The 26820-nt window shown below is 41.0% G+C and overlaps 1 protein-coding gene across 1 annotated transcript in view; it reads left to right on the top strand.

Moving 5' to 3' along the window:
* The first annotated feature begins 16147 nt into the window (after positions 1-16147).
* The window catches only part of LOC108237668 (ankyrin repeat domain-containing protein SOWAHB), a 35722-nt gene continuing 25049 nt past the window's right edge, over positions 16148-26820 (top strand). Inside the window, exons 1-3 of the mRNA XM_017419273.3 lie at positions 16148-16443; positions 21162-21223; positions 23631-23834. Of these exons, the coding sequence (XP_017274762.1) occupies positions 16314-16443; positions 21162-21223; positions 23631-23834 (396 nt within the window). The 5' untranslated portion in view covers positions 16148-16313. The remainder of the gene's footprint in view (positions 16444-21161; positions 21224-23630; positions 23835-26820) is intronic.

The raw sequence follows: 26820 nt of genomic DNA, 5'->3' as shown, positions 1-26820 counted from the left end.
CTTAATTTTCACAGAAAACAGCTCCACTTTAAATAATTTGAAGAGCAAACATTCTGAAATCAGCTCTTCATACAGTCTGTGGAAAAAGTCCTTAAAGAGACTGGCTGTCTTTTAGGACGCAGCTGGATGTAACTGAAAGGAAAAGCGCATTTTAATTTGATTAAAGGTCTACAATTTCCTGAAGGAATGCATATCACCCGCCAACCTTTAAAGCCAGAGTTTTAGACCGAGATCATCTTATGCTGAGAAAAGAGAAGAGTTGTCTTTGTTTTATGTCAAACCTTGAAAACAACTTTACGTACGATCTCATGCTTTATTGTTAGATGTTCCAGTCAGAGTGCAGTATGTGTTGTTAATCACTCTCAGCTTCTACCACGTCAAAGTTTAGCTCAATATCTGTAAAACTGACAGAGTTTTAGCCATTTGTGTTTGCTAAGGATTAGCTGGGGTGGCCATCTTGAACAGGATTCACTTCAAAAGATAATCACGTGTAGATGTACGCCCAATGATAACTTTATAAAAAGATTTATTGAAGTCTGTCCAGTTGTTATTGAGATATTTTGCTAACAGACAAACAGGGTTGACTCCAACAATTCATGCTAAAGTTTTAAGCAGAGCTCCCAGCTCGTACCACGCCACCTTTTAGCACAATGTCTGTATAGCTGACTGAGTTTCAGCCATTGTTGCGTTTTCTGAAATTAGCTGTCTGTGGCGGCCATCTTGAATCAGGCTGACTCCAAAGGTTAATCAGCTGAAGATGTGCATCCAGTGATTACCTTCTGGATGTTTCATTAAAACTCATCCAGTGGTTCACGAGATACTTTAGTAACAGACACGAACACACGCTGAAACATTATCTGCCTTTACATTTTGGGAGGTGAGCAATAAGCCTAAGTTCTGAGAGAAGTTTTCAAAATCAACCAGGGTTGAAAGTTGAGTCCTCAACATTTTCTTCATGTTGAATATTTTCTACCACTCATGGATGTAATAATGAAGTTGATGAATTAATTAGGGATCGTGTCAGTCATCGGCACCAAATGTTTCCTCACGGACAAATTTCATGATATGAATTCTACAAGTGGAACAGTTCTGACACTTTCTGCCGTCAGTGAATTGAAGCGTGACAGGTCAGGGTGTCAAGACTGGATATAAAAGGAGCGTCCACCGGAAACTCGAGGCCCGATTCACTAAGAAGGAGCTGCAGGAGCTGTTTTAACTGTCAAGCTGCATCATTTGCTACACCAGACATCTCCATCCTATCATCTGATTCATGAAGCTGTTAAAGGCTCCGGCATCCTCTATAAGAAGTTAAGAAGTCAGTTATCGGTCACGTGGTTGCAAGCCGTCTGTTTTCTCACACACCTTTCATCGTCCACGAGACACTCGAATCAGAACTCCCAGGAAGCTCCTCCCTCCTCCTACAGCTTTAAAACGGGTTTCTTCCTGCTGGCTTCTCAACTCCCCTGTCCTCCTACAGATTTTTGCTTCCCTTACCGCGACCAGACATGTTTATTAAACAGACTGAGACAGAACACGCCGTTTGGTATTTTCAAATTTGACGTTGAACAATAATGAGCAAATGAAGGAAACGGGTCCCTACGCTGCCCGGCCGAGGCGAACTTCCTCCCGGCCACCACAGCCATGAGGAGCCTCCTGTGTCTCCTCGGTCTTCGTAGGTTTCTAAGTTTTGCTGGAACAGTTGTAAAGATGTCTGTATTTTCTAACAGCCTCCAGCTGCTTCTCAGCGGAGCAGTAGAAGCAAAATGACTCCATTAAAGCTCACCGGCTTTTCCTCATAAACACATAAACACCGCTGTGAGAAACAGTCCGGCCCGGGCCTTGTGTCATGAAGGGGCGGACAAAGATGCTACACAAACAAAAATGGCACGATTTTCGTCATGCAGCCACATGACTGAGAGACAACTTTGTGACTTCTCATGGAGGATGGAAAGGCTTTAAGGCTCATAAAGTGATGGCGCAAGCATCGAGCTGTTCCTAATTCTTTTTGCATCAAACCATTGTTATTCTGGTCCAATCTAAGAACCCATCTACAATACTCAAGGTATTTCTTCTTCCATTCAGAAATGCTCCTCCAGCCTAACAAAAACACAAATCCTCAGACTACAGAAATAAATTGGAACAATGCCAGACACTCATCACAGGAAGAGGTGTTAAGTTATACTTTTTGTGACTCGCCTGCCCTCTTTGTCTAAATGTAGCAGCTGTCGTCTCCTCTCCTGGGTCAAAATTTACCACCGACTCTGAGCCTGTGACTAACATAGCCCCTGCAATAAATTGCACCAATATGGGCAGTTTATTTTTAATGTCTGCATCAAAACTTAGTTTAAATGTGGGCAAACTGTGCTGATGCAGAGAAATGCTGTTTGGTTTGTTGTGTAGTTTGAAGTGCATACTCACAAAATGGCGTTGTAAACTAGATGCATAATGTTTGGTTTGCTCAACCAACAAAAGCTGCACAATCCTTTTAGTGAAATGAGCCCTTCATTTTTTTTTTCAAGCACATATAGGTTGGAAATATTCACAATTTGTGCCAAACTCATATTTGAAATAATCTTTCAAAAAAGCTGTGTCCAGTTTAAATGACCTTGACAAGAAGAGTGGTCAAATATCCAGAAAAATGCTTCGGTATGGATACAAAAAGTGTGAAGTCTGTGTCTTTAATTTATTTCTGTGTGTTTTCCAAAAGGTCAAGATCATGGCTGCGGATGAAGTTGTATTTTGATGAAGAAATTATTAATTCTGTTCTACCCACAGTAAGATCCCAACGATGATGCGAACCCACGACCTTCTTTCCACCAAAGAGAGAATCAAAACATCACTCCAGTGAATCTAAACTTTATATAAGAAGTGCGGAGTACGTAACAAAATGGTTAAAAATGATAATCTTCCATTTTTTTTGCTCAGTGGCATGAAATTCTACATTTGTTCATATCATTTTTAAACAACAAAATTGTTCATCAGAAATACGTTCCATGCTTCTGTCCATAGAAAGGTTCAAACAAATCATTAGTTTACTAATTAAGGATTTTGTTCTGCCATTCTTTACTCAATATTACTTCAACTTTTGTACATTCTTATTCATCTTTGTAGTGAAATGTAAAATTTAAAAAAATAGTCTAAACTCTATCTTAAGATGATTTCCTAAAGGATGGTCACACATTTAGGTTTATTGAACTCTGTATTAAATTAACTTCTAAAAAGAACATTAATGTTTGTTGTGCTGCCCCTGTTGAGCTACCAATGTCGCCCCCTAGTGGTGTCTGTGGAAATCTGAGCATTGTTCCAACCTTTATTTGTTTTCCCATAGTTTAGTTAGCGTTGAGCTCAGAGCAACAGCTCAGGGTTGGTGTGAAAATGTCAGGTTTTCATTCCCTCAAAGAGCAGGAAACAGGCCTACAGATGTTGTCAGAAGTTAACATACAGCCTTCACAGCCATGAATGTCATATTAGTTGGTAGCTTTCAACGAGTGATTTAAATTGTTCTTTTTCCAGGGTTAAATGTTTATCCCTCCCGCGGCCTTTGGGTTAAGTTGACCCAAAGTTACAAGAGCATCTCTTCCTCTCTTTGTCTCTCTCTTTTTTGAGGGCTTTCAGGAGGGTTATACAACATCCATCCAGCCATCTCTTTTCTTTTCAGGGCCATGTAAAAGCAATCAGTCTCACTCTCATCTAGGGACCATTTAGAGTTTCTAATCAACCTAACATGATTGCAGCGCAGCTGTCATCTTCCATCAAGAAGGTTCAGGATCTCTTCCTGACCTGGGCTCTTTCTGGGTGGAGTTTACATGTTCTCCCTGCTCTCACGTGGGTTTACTCCGGTTTCCTCCCACAGAACAAAAACACGCATGTTAGGTTAATTGGTAACTCTAAATTGGCCCTAGGTGAGCTTAAGAGCGTGAATGGTTGTTTGTCTCTATGCGTCCCTTTGATGGACTTGCGACCTGTCCAGGGTGTCCCCCAACATTTTGGGGACAGACACCAGCTCCCTGCGACCTGGTGAGGAGAAGTGGTGAAAGAAAATGGATGGATGATTATTTTTGGGTCTGTCTGAGGAAACCGGAGTACCTGGAGTGAACTCACGAAAACACGGGGAGAACTTTTGAACTCCCCACAGAAAAGAGGAGGCGATCCTGCGACCTTCTTGCTGTGAGGCGACATCTCTGACCACTGCTCCAACATGTCACACATACAGCATACAAATTCAGTCATTTTTAAAAACAAGAATTATGTGCACAGCTTTGGATTTATTGTGGATTTTCTCTAATCTGAAGTATGTTTGGGATTTTGGGATCATTGTCCAATTGTGTCCAAGTTTCAATGGTCCAGCTGTTGCTTTGAGGTGAAAATGAAGAATCTGGAAGGGGCCGTTCTTCTTCATTATTCTAATCTTTTTGTGCAATGCACCACTACCACAGAATGATGCTACCACCACCATGCCTGGCATGTGGAACAGTGTTCTTGGGTTTAAAAAAGCTTCACCTTGACTCCTCCAAACATACCTCTTATCATTGTGGACAAAAATCCACTGTTGTCTTATCTGACTGTAAAAGTTTTCTTCACAAGGGATTCAGCTTGTCCATGTGGACAGCTGCAAATTTCATACTAGATCCTTTTATGTTGGCAAAAAGTCAATTATGGTCACTGACAAGAAGTTAACAGACCTTGGTCGGTCAGTTAGAAGACATTTTAAAGCCTTCAGCAACACTTATTATTAGTTTGGTGAATGCATGCATATATAAGAGCTTGTATATATAATTCAGACCCTCTGTGTCAGAAATCCACAGTAAACTCAGACTTGTGCATCCAAATCATGCTATTAAGAATCATTAAAGTTGGATACAGCATAATCACTCCACCCAGAAAAAAACGCTTTAAATAAATCATTAAAAGCCCCAAATGAATGACATCCATGGCCATGAACGTGTGTAATCTTCAGACTGGAATTGTCCACTGCATGTTGGTATTTTACTGTGTGTCTATGTTCTGTTAAGCACCCAGATGTTTATCGTTTTTTAGTTTTCATTTGTGACATTGATGCTACTTGTTGACTAGGATTTACCACAAACTTTAGCCTTAAGCTAGTGGTCTTAACATTAACCTTGGTGACTGCCCTTCTTGACACCAGGCCACTCTCCTAAAGTCTCTGCCTCACTGTGTGTACAGATACACTCACACCTGCCTGCTCTCCTTTCTGAGTGAGCTCTGAACCGGAGGAGCCCTGATCCTGCAGCTGAATGAACTTAAGGAGACGGTTCTGGTGCTTGATGGACTTTCTTGGGTGCTCTGAAGTCTTCTTCGGCCGTTGAACCTCTCTCCTTGAAGTTCTTGATGATTCAGTAAATGGTTGATTTAGGTGCAATCTTTCTAGCAGCAGTACCCTCACCTGTGAAGGCCTTTTTGTTTAAAGGTCAAATTAAATAAAATATCAAAATAATGAGTTTTCCCATTTTTCTTTTAGTTAAACACTTCTATAAAACACTCCAGTGGCTTATTTATCTGATTTAAAACGTTAATGACTTGTTTTTAGAGTCTTTGTGTAAAAATTTCAAAGTGGGGTGATTGTGTGGGCGGTGTTACCTCATTGGTTGGTGACGTAGAAGGAGGCAGACACTGAGGAGGTCACTGAATCAATGTTTATCAAGGAAAACGTTTTTTTTTTTTGGTTTGGTGTGATGCTGTCGGGAACTGGAGCTCCCCCATTTCATAAGAGGAACAAGCTTCCCAGTGATGTCAAGGAGTTCCTCAGCACTTTGGCTGCCGGCAGAGAAAAACGATCAGTTTCAAAGGAAACTAATAGGATTAGAATTAAAGGGCTTATTTCTGAAGACGCACTTGTTAGAAAACTTCGATTTGAAGGTGGATTAGGAAGATTAAATGTTATTTTAATCGGATCGCTAGATGGTGTCTTTATGGACACGCTTTTTTCACTAATCTCATTATGGCAAAAATCAATAGTTTCACTTCTCCTGCTAATTTTGTACTCACACTGCGACTGTGCACTGCGCCTGGCTCCATCACGTTCTGCTCATTAGAGCGTTGAGAATCTCCCAATAACTAAACACACTATATTTGTCCATCAAGAGAAAATTTCCCCAATAACAAAATGATCTCTTGCTTATCTGGTCCAGATACCTCTAATACACGTGTGCGTTTTACACTTGCCGTAGGCTCCTCGTCTTTTTGGTGTGTTGTTCTCTGGCGTTAAAGATAGTCCAGACTGTTCCTGGCAAACATTCTTGCTTTTTCAGTGGGAAGTCAATCGACTTTATATCGAAGATTGGTATTCCAGGTGTTTTGGAAATTTGGGAAGTTGGAGAATGAAACACCCGTTGTAGTTTGGTTCGGTTTACACAATTAGTTGCGACCCCCTGAAGCATTTCACCTGCAAGCTATCTATTTCCATGGATTCGTTATTCACTTCCTTATTCATGCTTCTGTGTTTGGCTCTTGACACGTCACAGGACGCAGAAGAGACCAAAGGAATGTTTTCAATCTTACACTTTTAATTTACAGCTAGTGATTTTTTTTTATTTTTTTTTTGATAATACAAAACTCTAAAAAACAATCACCTTTTTGGACTTTCTTTCTGTGTTTGTTAGCTTCAACACACTTTTTCATTTCCCCTTTAAAGCAGTGCTGACTGCATGTGTTCACCTGCAGGCAACAATGGTTAACAAAGGAAGAGCAGTGATTTAAAGCATCACCCTCCTTTTAAAACATCCAGTCTGTTTTTTCTAATTCAATCAGCATGACAGAACAATCTCCAGCATTCTTTTCCAACAACACTATAACTTGTGTTAATTACAAAATCACAGAAATGATGTCAGCAGGTCGTTTTGTGTCCGAACTGAAATACAATGGAAATAGTTTTTAAGAGATTAAATTCATTTTTATGGCAAAGGGACACTTTGCAATTCATCTGATCACTCTTCATAATAATGCAGCATAAGCAAATTACCCTCATAAACTGAGGAGTATATCTATATTAGAGGTTAATGTGGACGATAAGAGGTAATCATTACAAAAGTGCCATTTTAAAGCCCTTATGGTTGAATTATTGTGAGATTTTAGAGACATCGAGCATTCCTGTGTTCAGCTGAGTTTCTGGGAGCGCTGTCAGATCCCACATCGAGTACGTCTGTCTGTCTGAGACGATCTTCTGGTTCCCAGGAGGTTTCAGCCCACTTGAATCTGACTCGTCACAGTCGCAGAGTGCTCAGCGCACATTTGGAGCCATCGGAGCGGCTGGCCAGCTGGCCCCGAGTAACATCACCGCCCAGGTGTATTTACAGGTGATTATATCAGCTAATCGGTGGATTACAGCATGTTGAATCGACACAAGCCTCTAAGCCGTGCCGGAAAAGACAGAGCAGCTCCTGTGGGATTTTTGGTTTAATCTGGCCCCAGGACTCAGCGACCCCTCCCGCTCTCACATCTGGCCTGCAGGGATTTACTGTTGTAATCCTTGATTTTAAAACTTTTTTTTAATATGCTGCACTGCTGATACGCTGGACTTTAATTATTAAAATGCAGCTTTCCATCTTAGCTGTGATGTAATTACACATTCTTGATCTATTAGCCTCCGCTGAGTGAGTTATGAGGCGTTGGCACAGTGAACTGGTGGCTGGCCAGTTGTCTCCTGTACGTTCTTTACACATGTGGCCTGTTGTCATGACAGGCTGCTGACTTGTATGGGAGATAGAAATTACCAGTCAGGACATCAGGAGGATATATAATGTAATAGAAAAGATTAAACACACAGTTCCACATATTTGTTGTGCACTGGATGAAATGTCTCAGAAATGTGTGCAGCTGGAGGGTTAACCCCATTTGCTGCAGCAGATGTGAAAAAAACAAAAACATGCTGTAAAAAATGTCTGATTAACACAAAAGGGCATTTTGTCAAATCCTGATTATAGGAGCACTTTCATTTATTAAACTCTGCCAATCCCCCTGCACTCTTTCGAAGCTGAGGGATTAAAACCAGGTAGACACCATTGTCTATCTAAACAATCCCTCTTTAAGCTCGAGCTGTTTCCTGGGGAGGTCGGCCCGGCTGGCTGCCTGTAATCTCAGTAGGGGCTTATGGGTCACTACTACCGCTACACGTTCCCGTTCATCAACATCATCCCCTTTAAAGGGACTAGGTGATTGGATTTAGGACATGTTTTACAGGGTCGGGGAAAAAAGAGAACAGCCCACTGGAGCTTGTTTACAAGTGCTGTGCTGTGAAAAGGCCTGTGGATGAGTGGCGGCCATATGGAGTGGATAACCCTGGGAACATCTGCCGTCGATCACAACCAACAGACTGGTGGCTCTGGTGACTGTGACCTTCACATGCTGCGGAGGAACATCTGGCCCTTTTTCCTCTCATGGAACATGTTAGGAATATGGGATGCGTGGAACATATTGGAAGGCAGCGATGACAGAGACGAAGTTGGTCACTGCGTAGACTGCTGCTGGAATGAATAGAGAAACATCCAATCTTTTCACCCTTTTAGAAAATATCCGAAATTGCTTCTGTCATTTTGTAGACAGCCTCAGAATATGGTCTCATTATTCCACACAAGTATTTGAATGACAATACCTGTTTAAATTCATACTTGAAAATATAACAATTTGGAATATGTTTAACAGTCTACAATGTAAAGCCTAAACAGCATGGCTAAACCCACCCTAACCCTAACCTTAACCTGTTATAAGCTGCTGACTGTGCAGAGCTGGGCCTCATAAAAGTGTGAACAGGAAAATGGCATTACTACAATAAATAAATAAATTTAAAAAAATAATAAACAAGGCAAACAATTATGATTTTCTTCCCTCAACATGTGGACAAAGGTACTGTAGTCACATAAAACTAAAATAGAACTAGTTTTTATTTATTTTGGCTTTTAAAGACAACACCATGTATGGAACATACCTACTACTTTTCATCATTACAGAGTACACCATTGCAACAGTGAAGCATGGTGGTAGCAGGATCATGCTGTGGTGATGTTGGTTTTGGGAAAAGAGTGGGAAAGTGGTCAGAATTGAAGGAAAAATGGTTGGGAATATTCTTCAGGGAAACCTGTTGGAGGCTTGCAGAGATTTGAGACTAGGCTAGAAGTCCACCTTCTAGCAGGACAATCACCCAAAACACACAGCAAAAGCATCACTCTGCTGATTCATGGAGAAACAATCACACGTCCTGGGGTGGCTGAGTAAAAGTCCAGAGACTCAAGCCAAATGAAAATCTCTGATATGCTTTTACAACATCTGAACTGAACTGAGGAGCACCCATCCAACCTGAAGGAGCTGGAGCAGTTTGGTCAGATAATGAACAAACATTCGAGTGATGGACCAAGATCACAGAGATGATCCTGAAGAGACTGTCTGCTGGAACTGCTGCAAAGAGTTGACTGTGTATGTATTCACCCCCACCCCCACCCCACCCCCCATTGAAAAATATACAGGTTTTCAGTTTTTTTTTGTCTTGTTTTTCTGTTTGCTTCACAGTAAAAAGTATGTTGCATCTTGAGCAAATTAAAAAAAAAAAAACATACTCCTTTTTTTCAAAATTTTATTTCAGGTTGTAAGTAGCAACACTGGGAGCAGAAAAAATACCTTAAAGCACTTTATTTATTTATTAAAATATCAATATTTGGTGACAACTCATCAATTCTTAGGTTGCAGAAACTTCAACATTTTTACTAATAATACTTTGTACCAGCCCTTATCACAGACCAGAACATCACGAGTTTGTTGTATATTTTTGCAAAAAGATAATAAATGTAAAAATAACTGCAACCTTAAGATAAAACCAATGAAGCAACAAATGTCTTGTGAAATAACTGGATGACTACGTCTCGGACTCAGCACAATACTAAAGTGAGTAGGCTTAGAAATATTTCACCACCTCTGAAACTGCTGACCTGGTACATGAATCATGTCAATACCTGGAGGAGTTTTACTTCTACTCAAGCATTCTGCATTTTGCTTTGAAGCTTTTATTTTAATAAAAAAATTTCAGTGCTAGTTCCATTGCTGCTTTGTTCGCTCTTGATTTTGAGACCACACAATCCCTAAAAAACTAGCAAGGTGATGAGTGTATTGCCAGCTGCTCTCTGGTGGCACAAATCCATCCTGCAAAAACGCGGCATATGCTCGAGGATCAAATGTCTTTATCCTCGGAAAAGTTGTGTTGGTTTCTAAATTGAAAGAGCATAGGGTCCCACCTTCACGCGACAGTATAAACTCCTCACCTCAATAATTGTCTCAGCGTTTAAGAAGCTTATTGTAATTACAATATTGTCTTCTTTGGGCAGCAGCCTGGAACATGAAACATAAATCATTCTTTTCTAAATTAAATGGAGCCTCGTTGGAAGAGGAGTAATACCAGAGGAGGACAGATGGATTAACGTGTAAGTCCGGCACATTTAATATTTACAGTCACACAATTAATCTGACAATGTGTTCTGTGTTTAATACCTGGGCTAAAAGGCCCTCCAGCTTTATCGGCGATCATCGGTTTGTAACTTGTGACCCAAATGCAACACTGAATGCAAATTCTGCACCAGTACTGCAACCTTTAGACTGTAAAGCATTGGGTTTGGTTACTCTAATAATATGGTTCTCAAACTGTAGTACCACTGGTGGTACTAAGAATAAATAAGGGTATGAACTATTTGCGAGTTAAACAACAAGCTAATTTACCGTGAGCCAAATTGTGACGTAAAACCGAAAAGCAGTAAGAGTCAGAAAGATGAGGGGTTCAAGCAAACTACAAGCTTGATGCCAAAAGGAAACCACAGAAAACCAAAGCTCAGTGAAGAATCTTTCACCAGTGAACTGGTGTGTTTGTGGCTAAGCAGCACCAGTTGACGTCTATCAAACCAAAGGTGCAGGACAGTGAGGAAATTTGATTCAGGTTATCTTAAAATTTTATTAAATCGTGAAGCCTAGGTAGAGCCCAGACTACAGTGCAATCAGTGCTAATCTCAGCAACAAATGCATGGAACCTTCACTGACACATGGAGGTGGCTTTGGCTCACTGGTCGGGAGATTGTCTTCCTATTGAAGGACTGAGGCTTGCAGTGTGCTGACGTGTCCTACAGTAAGACACCGATCCCTGACACTACCCCTGATATGCTTAACAAAATATTAGTGAGAATATGCAAGTGCTATATATAGAGTGTAAAATACAGCAGAAAGCGCTGTATGTGTACATGAGAACGGGTGAATGAGAAACATTGTAAAGCACTTTGCAGAACCTGGACAGATTAAAAAGGTGCTATGCTGTAAGTGTGGACAATTTACCCATCACCATCTCAAGCTGTGCCCTTCATTCAGGGCTGGGGGTTGGATCGTTTTGCTTCTTTATGTCAAGTATAAATCAAAGCTTCAATCCATCAATTTATTTATAAAGCGCTTTACAAACCTAAAGGAACCAAACTGCTGTACAGGTGAAATAGAGGTAAACCAAATAATAAAAAGCTATAAGTAATCAAATACAATATTGACTAAACAATAGGATAAGAGCATAGAAGAAAACAAGGGCCAGTCTAATGGTCATGCTCTTTGGAATTAAAAGATGACTTTTTAAAAGTCAATTAAAGTTCCAGCAGACCTCACAGGAAAAAGGGAGACTCTTCCAGAGAGAGCGGGGCTGAAAAAGCTCTGTCTCCTCCAGTAGTCCTGGGAATAACTAAGAGTTTGAGATCCTGAGATCTTAGAGTTCGACTGGGGATGTCAGTGTGTAAAAGCTCGTTAAGATACAGAGATGCCAGACCCTTTAGACATTTAAAAACTAAACGCAAAACCTTAAAAACAATTCTATAAGAAACGGACAGCCAGTGGAGGGAACATAACATCGGGGTGATATGTTCATGACATATATTTTAGCAGACAGGCAGCTGCGTTTTAAACTAAATGAAGATGGTGAAGAAGAGACAGGTCAATCTCATAGTAGAGGGAGTTGCAGTAGTTCAGCCTAGAAGTAATATAAGCATGAATGACCCTCTCAAGGGCGTCATGAGGAAGATAATCCTTGACTCTGCTAAAACTGGACCGGAGTACTGCACAGACCTGTTTGTTGAATTTAAAATCTGAATCAAGGATCACCCAGAGATTCCTAACAGACACAAAAGCAGAAGAGTCAAGTGATCCAACCACACTGCTGCATCCTGTCAGCAGGTCAGATCTGGCAAATAAAATAACCTCTGTCTTTTTTATCATTCCGATAAAGAAAGTTTAGCTTGTGCTACGGACTTTAGCATCTGTCATCTGCTGGTACTCGGACACCATAGTATTTTCTGATGTACTACTCGAAATAACAAGTTCGAGAAGCGTTGCCCTAACAAGTCTGGTGTTTTAGATGTCAATAAAGGCTGCTGGCTCTTGAAACTACAAAACACACAAGCTTAGCTGTTAGCAGTAAAATTGGCAAACTACATAAAAGACAAAATAGTGCGTATCATACAAACTTATTTTTCTGTACAGCTCACTAAGATACCCAAAGGTATCTTAGTATATATATATACAGAGAGAGAGAGAGTACAAATATCTGTTTAATTTCAATTACATACAGTCCACTTTGCCAACTTATAAGGAGTTTTCAACCTCAGGAAACCACTGAATCTTTACCTCAGTTCAATCTGCTGTCCGGAGGATGCTTGGGGTGGCGGGGATAGGTGAAGAGGAGAAGCCTCTTTTTACAGGAAGAGCCCCTAATTCAATCAACTTCTGGGTGAGACAACAGGAAAAGGAAGTGAAAAGTTATCCGAAACCCAAAAATATGAAGCAATTTTAGGAGATAAATTTTGGGAATAAATAGCAAGAGCTGAAATCCAAACACCAGGGATTTCTGACCCCTGCATTGCAATAAGAACCATTAGTTATCAAGCGTTTTTGAACAGGACTGAGTAAAAGTACGTTTTGTACACATTTAAAAACATGGCTGAGGAGAAAGAGAGCATGAATCTGGACTGACCTGTCGTCAGTAGAGAATGTGTTGAGAAATCTGAGAGCAAAAAGTGTGACAACAATGGTATACTGTTTCATATCACAATAATGTGTTTGCAGAAAGAGCGGAGCACTATAACGTCTAAACCTCTTCATCTCTTTGTTTCCTCAATGCCAGGAGACCTTTTTTTTGTAAAAGGAAAGGGCAATGTAAACTGATAACTGCTGACATAACCTTCATTGGAATTGGCTGCAGACCTGAGAATCTAGGAACATTTATTTGTGGTCGTAAAGCCAGGAAAAGAGATTACATCATCCACATGTGTGGCTATTTTCTTTCATTTCTAAATACAACTGGATATGTGTGCCATATTACTTTTTGTATTTACTGTAAAGCTGAGTGTTTATTGGTGCAGGTTCTTAGGTACACAGCAACAAAGTTTAAATATTTTTTTTAGATTTTATGGTCATAATTCTGTCAGTCCATTCACCCTGAATATGACAGAATAAAGTGAGTGTGAACAATTAGTTTTTAAACACTTTACTTTGCAAATATTAGGTAAAACCCTGTTCTGTCCACTGCTGTATGTAAATTCCCCCCTGGTAATTACCTTAATAATGTACAGTAATGACATTACTTCTTTGTAGCAACTGATGGTCCCTTAGAAGGTTGATCCCTGACATTTTAAATGCACAGTGAGTAAATTAAAATCAACATCCTAATATTGGGGCTGTGACTGAGACTTGTTAGCGACTCAGAATTACAGGTATATTTTCATTTAGTCTCACTGAATTCTGAGTGTTTATGGAGCCATTTTATGTTAATTTAGGGCCTATTATGTGTGCATGCCTTGCAAAACTAGGGCATGCACATTTTTGTGACGCCCACCTCTGCCCACATTGCACGACCTCCCCTGGCAGCTGCCTCCACATTTTTGATAAATCTACTGGAGTACACTTTAGAAATGAAGATGGGCATATTTGGACCAGTTTTTAAATAATTATTATTTGGTGTGTTTAGACCTGGACATTGAGGGCTGTAGTCTTGAATGCCGTCTGTCAATAGACAGTGCTCCTGAAATATGGAAACTAAATTTAGAAGGTTTCGAGACACCTGCAATAATCTGCAACTATGTTAAGAGACAAATTATCACACAAATTGTGTGACTAGACTCAAAATTCAAGTGACAAGACTGCGAGCCTCTGCGACTCATGAGGATATTAAGAACCCTTTAAACATTTGAAAACAATTTGGACATTTGCTCTCAAATGTTGTTCACCAGCTAGTCTTCAGCAGTTACAGACCAGTGAGATACTACCATATTTTCCGGACTATAAGGTACACTTAAAAGCCTTCAATTTTCTCAAAAAACAACAATGCACCTTATAATCCAGAGCACCTTATATGTAAGAAGTTGTAATGTTTTAGTACGTTTTTGGTAAACTACAAAGGTGCACCGCTTGCAGCATTAAGGCTCAATTATAGTCACACTTTAGCCCCTTTTACACGGGCTCTAAAGGTACCAGCTCCACTCTACTCGGCTCGCTTTGCGCGCATTTACATCTGCATTTTTTCGAGGTCGGTCCTGCTTCTTTGGTCCCTGCTTTGGAGTAGGGCCAGCCGGGCCGGCCCTGCTTCGTGGGCGGTGCAAGCTTAGCTCCTGTTCACTCATTGGTTGTGGGTGTGACCAGATGCAAGCATGAAGAGCGAATGGTAGGAATATAAACAACAGCGTTAGCTTACCCTGCAACGTTTAAGCCGTCTGTCCCCAAGCTGAAGGTGCTGTAAAGCCTGAAATCTCCGGCGGATAACAGCTGTCCTACTCTGCGCAACAATCGCGGCATCCAGAGCATTTCTTCCACTGCGCCTCTCTTCCTGAAGTCTCAGGAGAATCCCCATAAGTTTAAAAAAACAGCAACAACACAGGTCCAACGTTGTCCATAGCGCTTCCGTTGTTTACACAACTTGCGCCAAGTTTCGGCAGTGCACCCCCCCGTGCCGCAGCCCCGCCCCCGCAACATGAGGAGGCGTTCCTCTGCTACCGACCAAACTGTCCGGTGTGAACGCGATGCATCCTTTATCGAGCCGAGCCGAGTAGAGTGGAGTAGAGACCGGACTTCTGAATTAGGGCCCGTGTAAAAGAGGCATTTGTGGTCTCCCACAGGGCTCTAAGCATGGCACGCAGACCTGAGCGAGCGGTGGAGGCGTTTATACTTGATGCTTGCTGATACAGGCAAACCAGCTCCGCTAGAGCACCAAAATCGTCCATTTTGAATGGAGCACAGTGCGCGCGGTCCGCGCGAAGTAACAAAAATTGGGAGGTGCACAACGATGTGCCTTATAGTCCAGTGTGCTTTATGACAAAAGTTTGAAAATGGACCATTCATTGACAGTGCATCTTATAATCCAGCGGCCCTACAGTGCGGAAAATACAGTACCCTTAATAATCTCTAATGTTGGTTAACAAGGATGTCTTTTGTACGTGTAGGTTCAGTGACAGTTCAATTTTACCAATAGGAAATTATAGGTTTTCTTGCATCTCACAAAACCTTACAACTTTTATGTAAACAGGAATGGTAAAATACGGAAGCGCATTGCTATCACGCAGGGAAAAAAAAAAATTGAACGCTACCACGTTAAAACGTGATACGTATCTTGTTTAAACGTGATACTTATCACGTTTTAACGTGATAGCGTTAGAATTTTTTTTTCCTGCGTGATAGCAATGCGCTTCCGTAGTAAAACTGTAAAAACACAAGCAAATTAAATTGTTAAAACGTTCAACTTGTCAAACAGTTTGGTTTAAAATAATTCTAAATGCCCTGTATGTTCTACGTTTCTTTTTAAAACTAATAAATTTGTTTTTTTCTGGTCTTAAAATGGAGGCCTTGAACTGTTAGCTTACTTGCTATGTAAAGTATGCTAACAGTTCCGCCTTGAGCAAATGCAGCTAATAACAATAACGCATCAGTAATAACAAACAAATGATAAATTATTAACCTTTATACTTTAATAAGTCAGCTTTTCTGCGTTTTGTACTTTTACTTTTCACGCTTCAGCGACATTTTGACCCATTCTACGAACTCTAATTACTTTTATTCAGGAGTTTTACTTGTAATGGAGTACAAAGCGTGTGCTCTCGTTGGGACGTGTCTTTAAAGGGTTAACAGGAGGAGGCGCAGCAGCGCTCAGCTCGTCTGGGTGGAGAGAACTTTTACACATCAACTATATCTAATTAGCCCATTGGAGAACGTTTTGGGAGAGTGAAAAATAATAATAAAAAAAACAACTAAAACAGCTGGAAATCTTCGGGGGAGAGCCGGTGTGTTAGTCGCCAGGAGCAGCTGAGATGAGTGTGAGTGAAGAGTCGCTGCTGGATTATTTCGTCTCTGCCGGAGGAAATTCAGGCAGAGTGAGAAACGCAGACATTCTGAGGACATTTAAGCCCTTCATTGGCCACAGTGACCCGCAGTTACGTGGTAAGTCGGCTGCCTACGTCGTGGTTTCAGCTTAATGAAAACACCAGGCCGAAAACGTCGGGAAATGATAGTAAAACGTGGTCGCGCGGCACGTTGGTTCGGGATGATGAACACACAAGACCGGTTCTGTTCATTTGGACTGTTGTTTTTGTCCGCTTTAATAGGTGGTCCTGTTTTTGTTTTTTTGTTTCTTTTGTTATTGTTGCCTTAGCCCTCATCTGGTTTGCATTACATATATATAAAAAAGACCCCCCAAGAAGAAACAGCAGGGATTGTGTGATTTCCTCCCGGAAAGTCCGCGAGCAGAGGAGAGGACCTGAAGGTAACATGACGTCACCGGGTGTCACATGAAGCCCCCGCAGCCTCGGTGCTGTGGCCCTGTCAGTCCACCCACCTTATCTCTTTTACATTATGCAACCCTGAGCATCCTGAGTCACTGCTAACGCTGCACTTCCCATGTTTGGCAATTGGGCAATGTTTGGCTTTCTTTCCCAAATTACAACAGTTTAGAAAAGAACACAATAAAATGATATAATCCCTTCCCCCCTTAACTAATCATGAGACCGTAATATTACTGTAAAGAAATATGTTGTCAGGAGTTGTGCTTGTTGTGAAAAAGGAACTAATCTAACCTTTTTATACCTTTCTATTAGAAAAGAATAAGATCTGAAACAGTTCATTTATTTCATTATTTCATCATGAGCCATGTGATCCCAAGTAGGAGCCACATGGCTCATGATGTGCTACCATATATAGGCACTACACCAAGGCTGTAATCTTCAAAAAAATGATGTGAATTTTGATATTCCACAAACTACTTTTAGCCACAGATGTGTGTTTCCATTTTGGGTTTTTGAAGCGCACGTAGAAGATGTGAACAAGAAAAATGAGCAGAAACATTTAAAAAATACACATTTGAAATTCCGCATGATTCACATAAATGTTTTCTTTATGTTCACTTGAAACAGGTTTTGCCTGTTTTGTAGAAAACTTGAGCACTACAGCGACATGGAAACAAGTTTTGTGAATTGCACACGTGTGACCCTGCAAAGATTAAAAAAGATTTATTAAAAAATGGCGTGCCACACCAACTGCTTCCTGTTTGATACAACGTGATGGTTGTCCTTGCAGTTTATGCTATAAAACCAGAAATAACCCCAGCGATGAAAGTAAATTTTGAGGACATGTACTCCTGGTCTTTCTTGTCTATTTTTGTCAATAATTGTTTTAAAAAAAATGCCCAATGTGTAAATAATTTACACCCTTTTTCCACGAGAAGTAGAACTTTCAAAATCTGTCAAGTATGTACCATTCTTATATAATTAAATCCCTAAAACTGTGTGCTATAAGAAGAAAAGGACAAAAACCAAATAGAATTTTCTTCACATTTCTGAGATAGTAGCGAGGAAAATTTGATAATTTGATATACACGTGTCACCGGTGATCCCCGTGGTTTTAAAAGGGTTTAGGAGACACCCTGCTCAGGAATATTTTAGGACCATCCTACGCTGAGGGACAACCTCGCTACAAAGTGAAAGGTCAGACAAAATGTGGATGGTCTTCGCAGGATCATGGTGAGGTTTTCAGGCACAGATTAGGAATGCGCTAAACAGTAAATGGACTGTACTTATAAAGCGCCTTTCTAGCTAACCGGCATACTCAAAGTTATTTACAACACAATTGGTCCTCATTCACCCATCCATGCATCCATTCATACAGCACTCTACAAAGCTAATTTGAATAAATCATTCTTAGAGACTTATCTGTGCTTTTTGGTCACATTCATACACAATGTGACACATCTGAGGCAATGAGGGGTTCGGAGTCTTGCCCAGAGACACTTCAATATGTGACTGGTGCCAGGAATTGAACCTCCGACTCTCTCATTGGAGAATGAATGCTCTAACCTCTGATCCAAACCCGCCCCAGTAGGCACCTCATTATGTGTAACAGGGCATGATCAGTTGACAAAAGTTTTGAGCGTGCACGAAACTAACGTAGTGACGTGGTGGTGGTTTGTCATTGTGGTGACAGGGTAGGTTGTTGGCATAATGGGTGGATCACAGATAGTGTATTTGAGAATATTGGTTGTTGAGAATTTGTAGCAGGACTGACTGACCTGGCCTCACGCCAACGCTACACTGCAGAGGTGGCACCTGTAGTGGTTGAGGGTATTTCAAATTTGCCGCAATCAGACAGGTCGTGTAGGTCATGGAGAGTGTAGCTGTGTCATCTCCCCGCGTGACGGGGCCTTAAGCTTTGTTCCAGGATGTGATGACATCTGTTTAAAAAAAGGCACCTGCCGATCCACCACTCAGGGCAGTAATTCTGCCTTCAGATTATCAGTCAGCCCCCCACCCCCCCAAAAAAGTTGAATTCAAGTGTTCCAGTCAGGGTTTGGGCTAGGCTCCTGATCTCTAGTAATGGGTAATCTTAATTCTTCAGCATGTCAGGACAGTTTGGGCAAAGTTCTTCCAAGCGTGTGGCAACACTTTGGGTAGGATCTACTCTGAGTCCCAGTGCACAAAGACCTGGTTTGATGAGTTTGATGTGGAAGAACTTGAGTGGCCCACAGAGAGCCCTGACTTCAACCTCGCTGAGCACGTTTGATGTGAACTGGAATAGAGATTGCAAGTCAGAACGTCTTGTCCAACATCATCATTACATGATAAATGGGCACAAACTCCCAGAGAAACACTCTAAAATGTTGTTGAACGGGGGAAACCAGCTCTGACTACCAGGGAAGAAAACATTTAATTAGTCACATGGTCTATAACTACTTGTTCTTCCCTAATGGTTTAGAAAGTAAGGAGTACATGGCAAACATAAAAAAGTGAATTAATCAATGCAGTTAATTAGGTTCTGTGACATAGATTATGTAATTTACAAACAGGTTAGCAGGCCTGACCTATTTCTGTAAATATAAATAATGTATTTTTTGGGGAAATACAAAGTCGATGTGAACACTATTTGAGCTTCCTTCAACAAATTTCAGAAACATTATCTGCCTCTGACCGAACGGAGGAAACGACTTCAAATGTCCACCATGGAGGACATTAAATAAACACTGAAATACTGATGTAAAATAATTTTACATTATGATAGAAAACTACTTAAAAATGTTTCTAAGAAACTCATGCAAAATATACCGACAACAATTCAAGACAGAAATTGCTTAATTAAAGTATTTTGAGCCTATTTCATTCCTTCTGATGGACATTGGGTTCTTTGAAGAAAAAGAGGAAGTTCTGTAACCCCACTCCTATAAATTTGGTTTAAAAGTCCTAAATGTCTTTTATAGAGGACAGAAGGAGTTTGCTTAGTTGTATGCACGGGTGGGAAATATGATCTGTTTACAAGTGTCCACCACAGTTTATGGACTGAATACAATCATGGTCAAACGCTTTTAGTCAGTATAATATATCTGAACTCAAACATCCTGTGTTTCTCTCAGCTGCTTTGTCTGGTACCGCCATCCCTCCGTGCCGCACACTCTCAGCCCAGGCTGGTATCATTTCTGGCTCCGCCACGGTGGAGCGAGCTGCCAAACACCGTCGGAGCAAGAAAAGACGAACGATCCGAGCTTTTGGCTGCGGTGCCGACAATGATTATCCGAAGTGACCTTGTCCCAGCAGCGTGTACCGTCCAGATGCCGTGTCAGCAGCGCAGTTGTTGACAGAGATTCTGAGAGCTGCCTTGATGTTCTGCCATCTGACAAGGCTGTTCAATTAGAAAAGTGCTTCCCACACATTTCGGCTCTGTTGTAGCATGTGGTTGTGGCTTTTCACATTGTAATTGTAATGATAGCGCTTTAATCATAATTAAGTCCACATGCATGACTGGATGTAGACCTCTAATGGGGGGTGGGTGGGGTGGGGGGTGGGGGGTGTCTTTCTGATTAGATCACAGAACTGGGCCACGGTGGGGGAAATGTGTATGAGTGGGGGGTTGTATGTGTGTGTTTGTGCAAACCTTTAGCTAATAAATAACTTGCATGTAAACTGTGTTACTGGACTGAACTGGGAGTTTCTTTTTTTTTTTTTTCTGAGACAGATGTAAACAGCTGCTTCCTTTGGATTTCCTGTTGTTGTGCGGGCCGTTCAACCGTCTCCGTGCACATCAGGAAAAGGGAAATGCTTTATTTGCCCTGAGCTCAGTGCCCTGGTACGTCACAGGCTCGCAGGGAATACCTGCGCCTGGAAAATACTTTACTGGCATTCCAGCTGTTTGAAATCCAAAGTCTGCCCTGAAGCACAGGTTCTGCACAGATCCCACAGATATCTGCTCCAAGGTGTAAACATGAAGTCATGGGCTCTATCAAAGGAGAGATATGTCCTCACCCCTTAAGTCACTCAGGTTTTTATGCCTTTGGTTCTACACTCCGACCTGCTGGGAGCTTTGTTTATATTGGAGGAAAAAATACTTCCTCTCTGTTTCGATTAAAGATTGTGACTCTACGCAGACCAAAGGGTAAATGTTCAACTTCCTTCCATGATTGTATAACTTTTTGGTATTTAAACCACTCAAAGGGTTAGCCTAGCCTCGTTCTTGAAGTGATGTTCTGTCTAATAGTTAGCAGTAGTTAGTGCCTTATCATTCGAGACATCAGACATGGAACACAGAATATTGAGAAACAGGCAAAGGTCTTCACCCAAGCTAGGCTAATGGCTCTTATTCCTAGTTTTTCATCTGAACCTTTTTTTTTATCCCCCCCGCAGCTAAATACAGAGAGGAATTCAAGCTCATCGTCGACCAGATAGCCATGGTGAAGTCAGAGAATGTAAGTGAGCTGGTAAATACTTTCACCTTTTGTGTGTGTGTGTGTGTGTGTGTGGGGGGGGGATGCTTTCGACTCGTGTGTGTTTATATCTCATCGTGCCGAGGCCCCAAACAGGCCTGTGTGATACGTCAGAGCTTTTCGAGCTCGAGTGCAGCTGTGGTGACTAACCATGAGGTTCTAATAGAACTGGCTGTACCCGCAGCTTGCCTCAGATGACTGCAGCCGGGGCTTTTATTATTTCTGGAAACTTGTTTTAGAATAAAAAAAACTATAGACATTGCTGTCCAAGTTTAAACTGCCGAACTAGATTTACTTGCAGCTCTTGAATCGTAGTGTGTTTCAATTCAATCATATTTATTTTCTGAACACTTCAGTTAAAAAAGTCTGCTGTATATGTTAAAGCTTTATTAAAGTTATAAAAATAGGAGCATTTGCCTAAACCTGGCAAAAAGACAATTGTTGAGGAAAAAAAAGATAGCAAAATAATGACTTTTTTTGTGGAAAACAACTTTTAGACTTTTAAACTATTTCTCCTGTTTCAGTCACAATTTTCTGTTTTCACATTTCTAACAAACTAAAGACAAAAAGGACAACTGTTTCTGCTCGTTTGAACAATGCATGAAGACATCAGGCATGGACAAATATGTAAGACAGAAGCTTTCAATCAGTGGAAACAAATACAGTCTATGGTTAAATGATGCCTTAAGGTAGCTGTATTTAATGCAACGGTTTGTGGGAGGCAGACGTGATGAGCTGAAAAAACCAAAAGTAATTTATTAAAACAACTAACAAAAGGCAGCAGAACTGCAGCGTAGAGCCGACAATCTGCTACTGAAGAGAAGAGGAAAATAAACTGAATATGAAGAGCAGAGCTGCTGAGGTAGTTGGTAGCGGGTGACTAGAGACAGTCGACAGATGGCAGGTGAGTAATAGCACAGAGGAACAAAATCCCAACAAGGCAGGTGTGAACAAGGGACACCAGAGTCAAAAAATACACATGATCACAGAAAAATAAACCTAAACACAAGGGAGAAAGGCACAACCAAAGAAAATGGAAACTGGAGTATAGATCTCACAAAGCAGACAGAACTACAGATACACAGAAGCCATACAAAAAACAAAAATAGTGAAAAAAATACACAATCATTATCCCAAGAGAGAAAAACCAAAACCCCAAAACAAGATTCTGCTGTACATTAGTTTCTTAAGAAAGACCGTTTTTGTCAGTAGGTGTCCTCCAGTGGTACCGAGGCCCTTAGGGGTCGTGATAGAAATAAAATTTGAGGTTGTAAGAACCTGTTCCTCAATTAAACCGGGATCACAGATTAATAATCAGTTTCCAATGTTTAGTTCATCTGTGGATTTACCAGCAGGCATCATTCTGTCTGAAAGCAAGCAATAGATCATTCCTGTTTCCACTCACTTGTAAACATCAACTCTATAAAACTACAAGCATCACCTAGAAAATACACTACAGCCCATTTTTAATCAAACAAGACATGCTCTAAACTCAACAGATGTTTAGGAATCATCAATAAAACTGCATAAGGGGGGAAAAAAATTCAAAAATTTAACAAGCTGGTATGTTTCTAATTTAACTGCTGGGATGAAATGGAGATATAAATGTCTGAGTCTTAAAAGCTTGATGTGATGGAGGTAAAAACACGGACAACTCCTTTGATAGTGTTCAATATTACAGCCTGATTTTGCAGTTTATAGACGGTCTCTAAACCCTCGTCTTTTCTGTTCACGCTGAAAACAAAACTAAGAATAACACCTGCTGCACATAGTCACGATGTTTTTTGCAAATGAATGCACGTGGTTTACTAGACCGGGGACACGGACTCTTATACAACCCCAAATTTCATGTCCGTACCACGGTCCTGCTGAAGTGTCTGTGATTCAAATCTTACCTGTGACCAACAGTACTTTCAATATCTGACATGCAATGGGCTGTTCCATTTATAGATTTAATGTAAAAAAATAAAAAGTTCATTTTTAACACTGTCGAAATATTTATTGGACCATGTCCTTCTTTTAGACTGGAGTTAATGTTGAAAGTAATAAGAAGTAATATGATGTTTTGTTTTGTTTTTTTACATTGCTAGCATAGCTTATAATAGCGTGATTTATAGCTTTACAGCTGGAAACTACAACCAAAAGCAGAATTTTGTGGCCCTGCACTGATTTTTACAGCTGTCTCATTTTATAGGTGAGAGCCATTGCTATATTAGGGCGGATAAGTCTTTTAATTCCTGCACTCAAGCAGAATTTAGGTAAAAACTAGGAAACAATTAGGAGCCGTTTCAGTTAATGTTCGCATTAGAAAACTGCTGGTTTCTAGACCTAACTGTGGCTAACACGGTGGAATTTGCCCTGCTTTGTGTCGTTTGACAATCTGTTGTAGGGTGAGAAGTATCTCATTCTGAAGAAGAAATATCGGCACCTGCTGCAGGAGCGGGACGCCAAGCCTCACGGGTCAGACGGCGCTCAACAGAGTCATCCGAGCCTGGGCAGAACCCCAGGGACTGTGCAGTGGGAGGTGACAGACTCCTCGACATCATCTCCGCAGCAGGAGGAGCCCATGTCATGTGGAGACCCTGATGCAGAGGTGAATATGCTCTGTTTTAGATGCACTGACAAGAATAAACAACCAACAAGCTGGGATTCAGCAGCAACACAGGGGGCCGAATGTTGCTGAATGTTGCTGAATCTGCGGTCGCAGCTGCACACCACGGGTACCCTTCATGAGAGGGACGTATTTATTTTAAACAAGGCCTTCTTTGTTAGTGCACTTTGCCTTTTCTCTGCATCATGGGCTAGCACTGAATGAATAAATGTTTGCCTGGACAATCACTGGCCAAGAAAATAAAACGCTAGCTATGGCGAATCCAAGTTGGCCACCATGAGACGAGAAAGAAGGTTACAGGGTTTCTGTCTTTACAGTAAGGCCTGATTTAATGCACAACAATCCTCTGAAGGCGCGTTTACATATTGTTCATATCAGGGGTTCTCAAACTTAATATTCAAAGGTCCAAATCTGATTAATAGATAAGTCCAGAACAACTAGCGATAAGCAAACGCTTGTTAATAAATTTACTGACATCTTACATCTAAAACTACTGATTCTGTTTGCTCGTGAACCGAAGCTGCTCTAACCTTTTACAGTAAAGGGTAATGTGCTCTGGAGTAAGAAGTTTAAACTTAAACTTGATCGATGTTCTTTCATGTCTCAACGAGATAAATTGCCTTTGTTTTCACACAAGAATAAACATAGTAAAAATATACTGAACTTAAAGACACCGAAACATTCAAATGATTGAGGTCAACGTTTAAATACACAGTGACCTAAGACAAATGGCACCGTCTGCCTTCAATCAGCTGCATAACCTCGACACTGAAGATGCTGCTGATTACCTAACCTAAATGTTCATTTGGTGAAACGACATTTATTGCTTAGAATAATAATAGTCACCAATAATTTGGCGAAGACAAAATACATAAATATTTTTTTCCATCCTCTCATCTTTGAAAACTTGGATTTCTAAGATCAAATCTTTTTTTTCTTTGCACATTTAGATAACTCCATGGCGACGTGACACAACACCTTCTCTTCTCTGTTAGTTTCTGATAATGACACAAACAGAGGCGTTTATTGCCGCTACTGCAGCCTGCGCTGTACATTTACAGCTGAACAGTCAACCTTTTACAGCCACATTTTGTCTGTCTAAGTCATGTGCTCTGATTCTCACACCGAGCATATGGACACAGGCTTACTCCCCCCCTCACTTGCCCTGTGCACTCTCTCTGAGCGCACTTATAAAGGAGGCTCCCCACTTTACCACAGTAGAAACACTAAATAGTACCGATGCATTTCATCCATCCATTTTCTTTACCCGCTTCTCATTTCTGAGTCACAGGGAGTTGGTGCCTATCCATCCATCCATCCATCCATCCATCCATCCATCCATCCATCCATCCATCCATCCATCCATCCATCCATCCATCCATCCATCCATCCATCCATCCATCCATCCATCCATTTTCTTTACCCGCTTCTTATTTCTGAGTCATAGGGAGTTGGTGCCTATCTCCAGCAGTCACTGTGTGAGAGGCAGGGCACACACTGGACAGGTCTCCAGTCCATCACAGGGACACATAGAGACAAACAACCATTCACACTCTCACTCAGGGACAATTTAAGAGTTACCAATCAACCTAACGTGCATGTTTTTGGTCTGTGAGAGGAAACCGAAGTACCTGGAGTAAACTCACGTGAGCCCAGGGAGAACATGTAAACTCCACACTCCAATGCATTTCGATGTAATGCAGTATACCATGTGGGCTGGATCCAGATTGACTTGTCTGGACTTTAAAAATCTCTGGTTTATGTAATAAACACATGCCTGGGATTACACAAGCTGTGTGCTGCAGGTTAAGTGTTTTTCAAACACGACTGTTCAAACTAAAGCATACATCAACTGTCCAGTTTTTGATGGATGTAAAAGAGCAAATAAAAATTCTAACCTTAGCTGCTACTGCTCACAGGGTGGCATCACAGGAACTCACCACACAATTATGTTTTCTTGGCTTGTGTCGGACCAGCAGGCTGAACACTTCACACCCACCTTTCCTCCAAACCCACAAGTCTTCAGCGTAGAGTAAACACGGAGGACAATCTGAGCAGAGATTCAGCATCAAAGGTCACAGTTTGGCTGACTGAGATGTGATGACTGATCTGGTGCTAACACAGACTCCTACAGTATTCAAATCTATAGACCCCCTAGGAGGTCAAGACAAAAAGAAAAATTGGGCCATGACTACATTGTGGGCAGGAAATTGTATTTCTTGTGATCAAAATTCAATCTGTATTAGTTTCATAAAAAGCATTTTACAGAGATGCCACTGTGCAGATTAGAGGAAGTGTAGTCCCTGGCTCTTAAATATTCATCACCCACTGCCAGACGCGTCTGTCTGCATGTATTCATCTGTCGTGTCAGCAAAATTTCTCATGAATCACTGGACAGATTTTGACGACCCTCTTAAAAAGTAATCATGTATCATCAACAACACAAAAATGGCTCTAACTTCATCAGTTGTACAGATACTGAGGTAAAGTCTGATGATGTAGTAGCTGAGTCATCCTCAACACATAGGCCAAATGCTAACACATGTTGCAATGTCTTGTGTTATCATGTGAGATCTCACATTACATCAAACAGCTGTTACTTCATTCTCATCATAAAATGACTTTAGGTTAAAACAGTGGCATCAAAAGCAGTGAGTGACAAGAGTCCTTCAGAGAATGCCAGTCCTATTTTAGATATATAGGTACGCTGTGGGGATGCTCTGTGAGTAAGGGATTAGGGTCCGCTACTACGGGCCATTCAGTCCCTTCGCATTGCTGGCAGTATGCCAGTATTCAGTGACATATAACATAGCAAAACATCTGGCTAGTATTTTAGCTCCCCTTGTTGGAAACACACCCCATCACATCAAGAACTCTGTTGACTTTGCCAACAAAATTCAACATTTGAAGCTAGCTCCAGGAGAAACTCTGGTATCATTTGATGTTACTTCTCTTTTCACTTGCATAC

This window comes from Kryptolebias marmoratus, linkage group LG8 (assembly GCF_001649575.2).
Source record: "Kryptolebias marmoratus isolate JLee-2015 linkage group LG8, ASM164957v2, whole genome shotgun sequence".
Lineage (NCBI taxonomy): Eukaryota > Metazoa > Chordata > Actinopteri > Cyprinodontiformes > Rivulidae > Kryptolebias > Kryptolebias marmoratus.
Note: the sequence above shows the minus strand (reverse complement) of the source record. Positions and strands in the feature narration are given on the sequence as shown.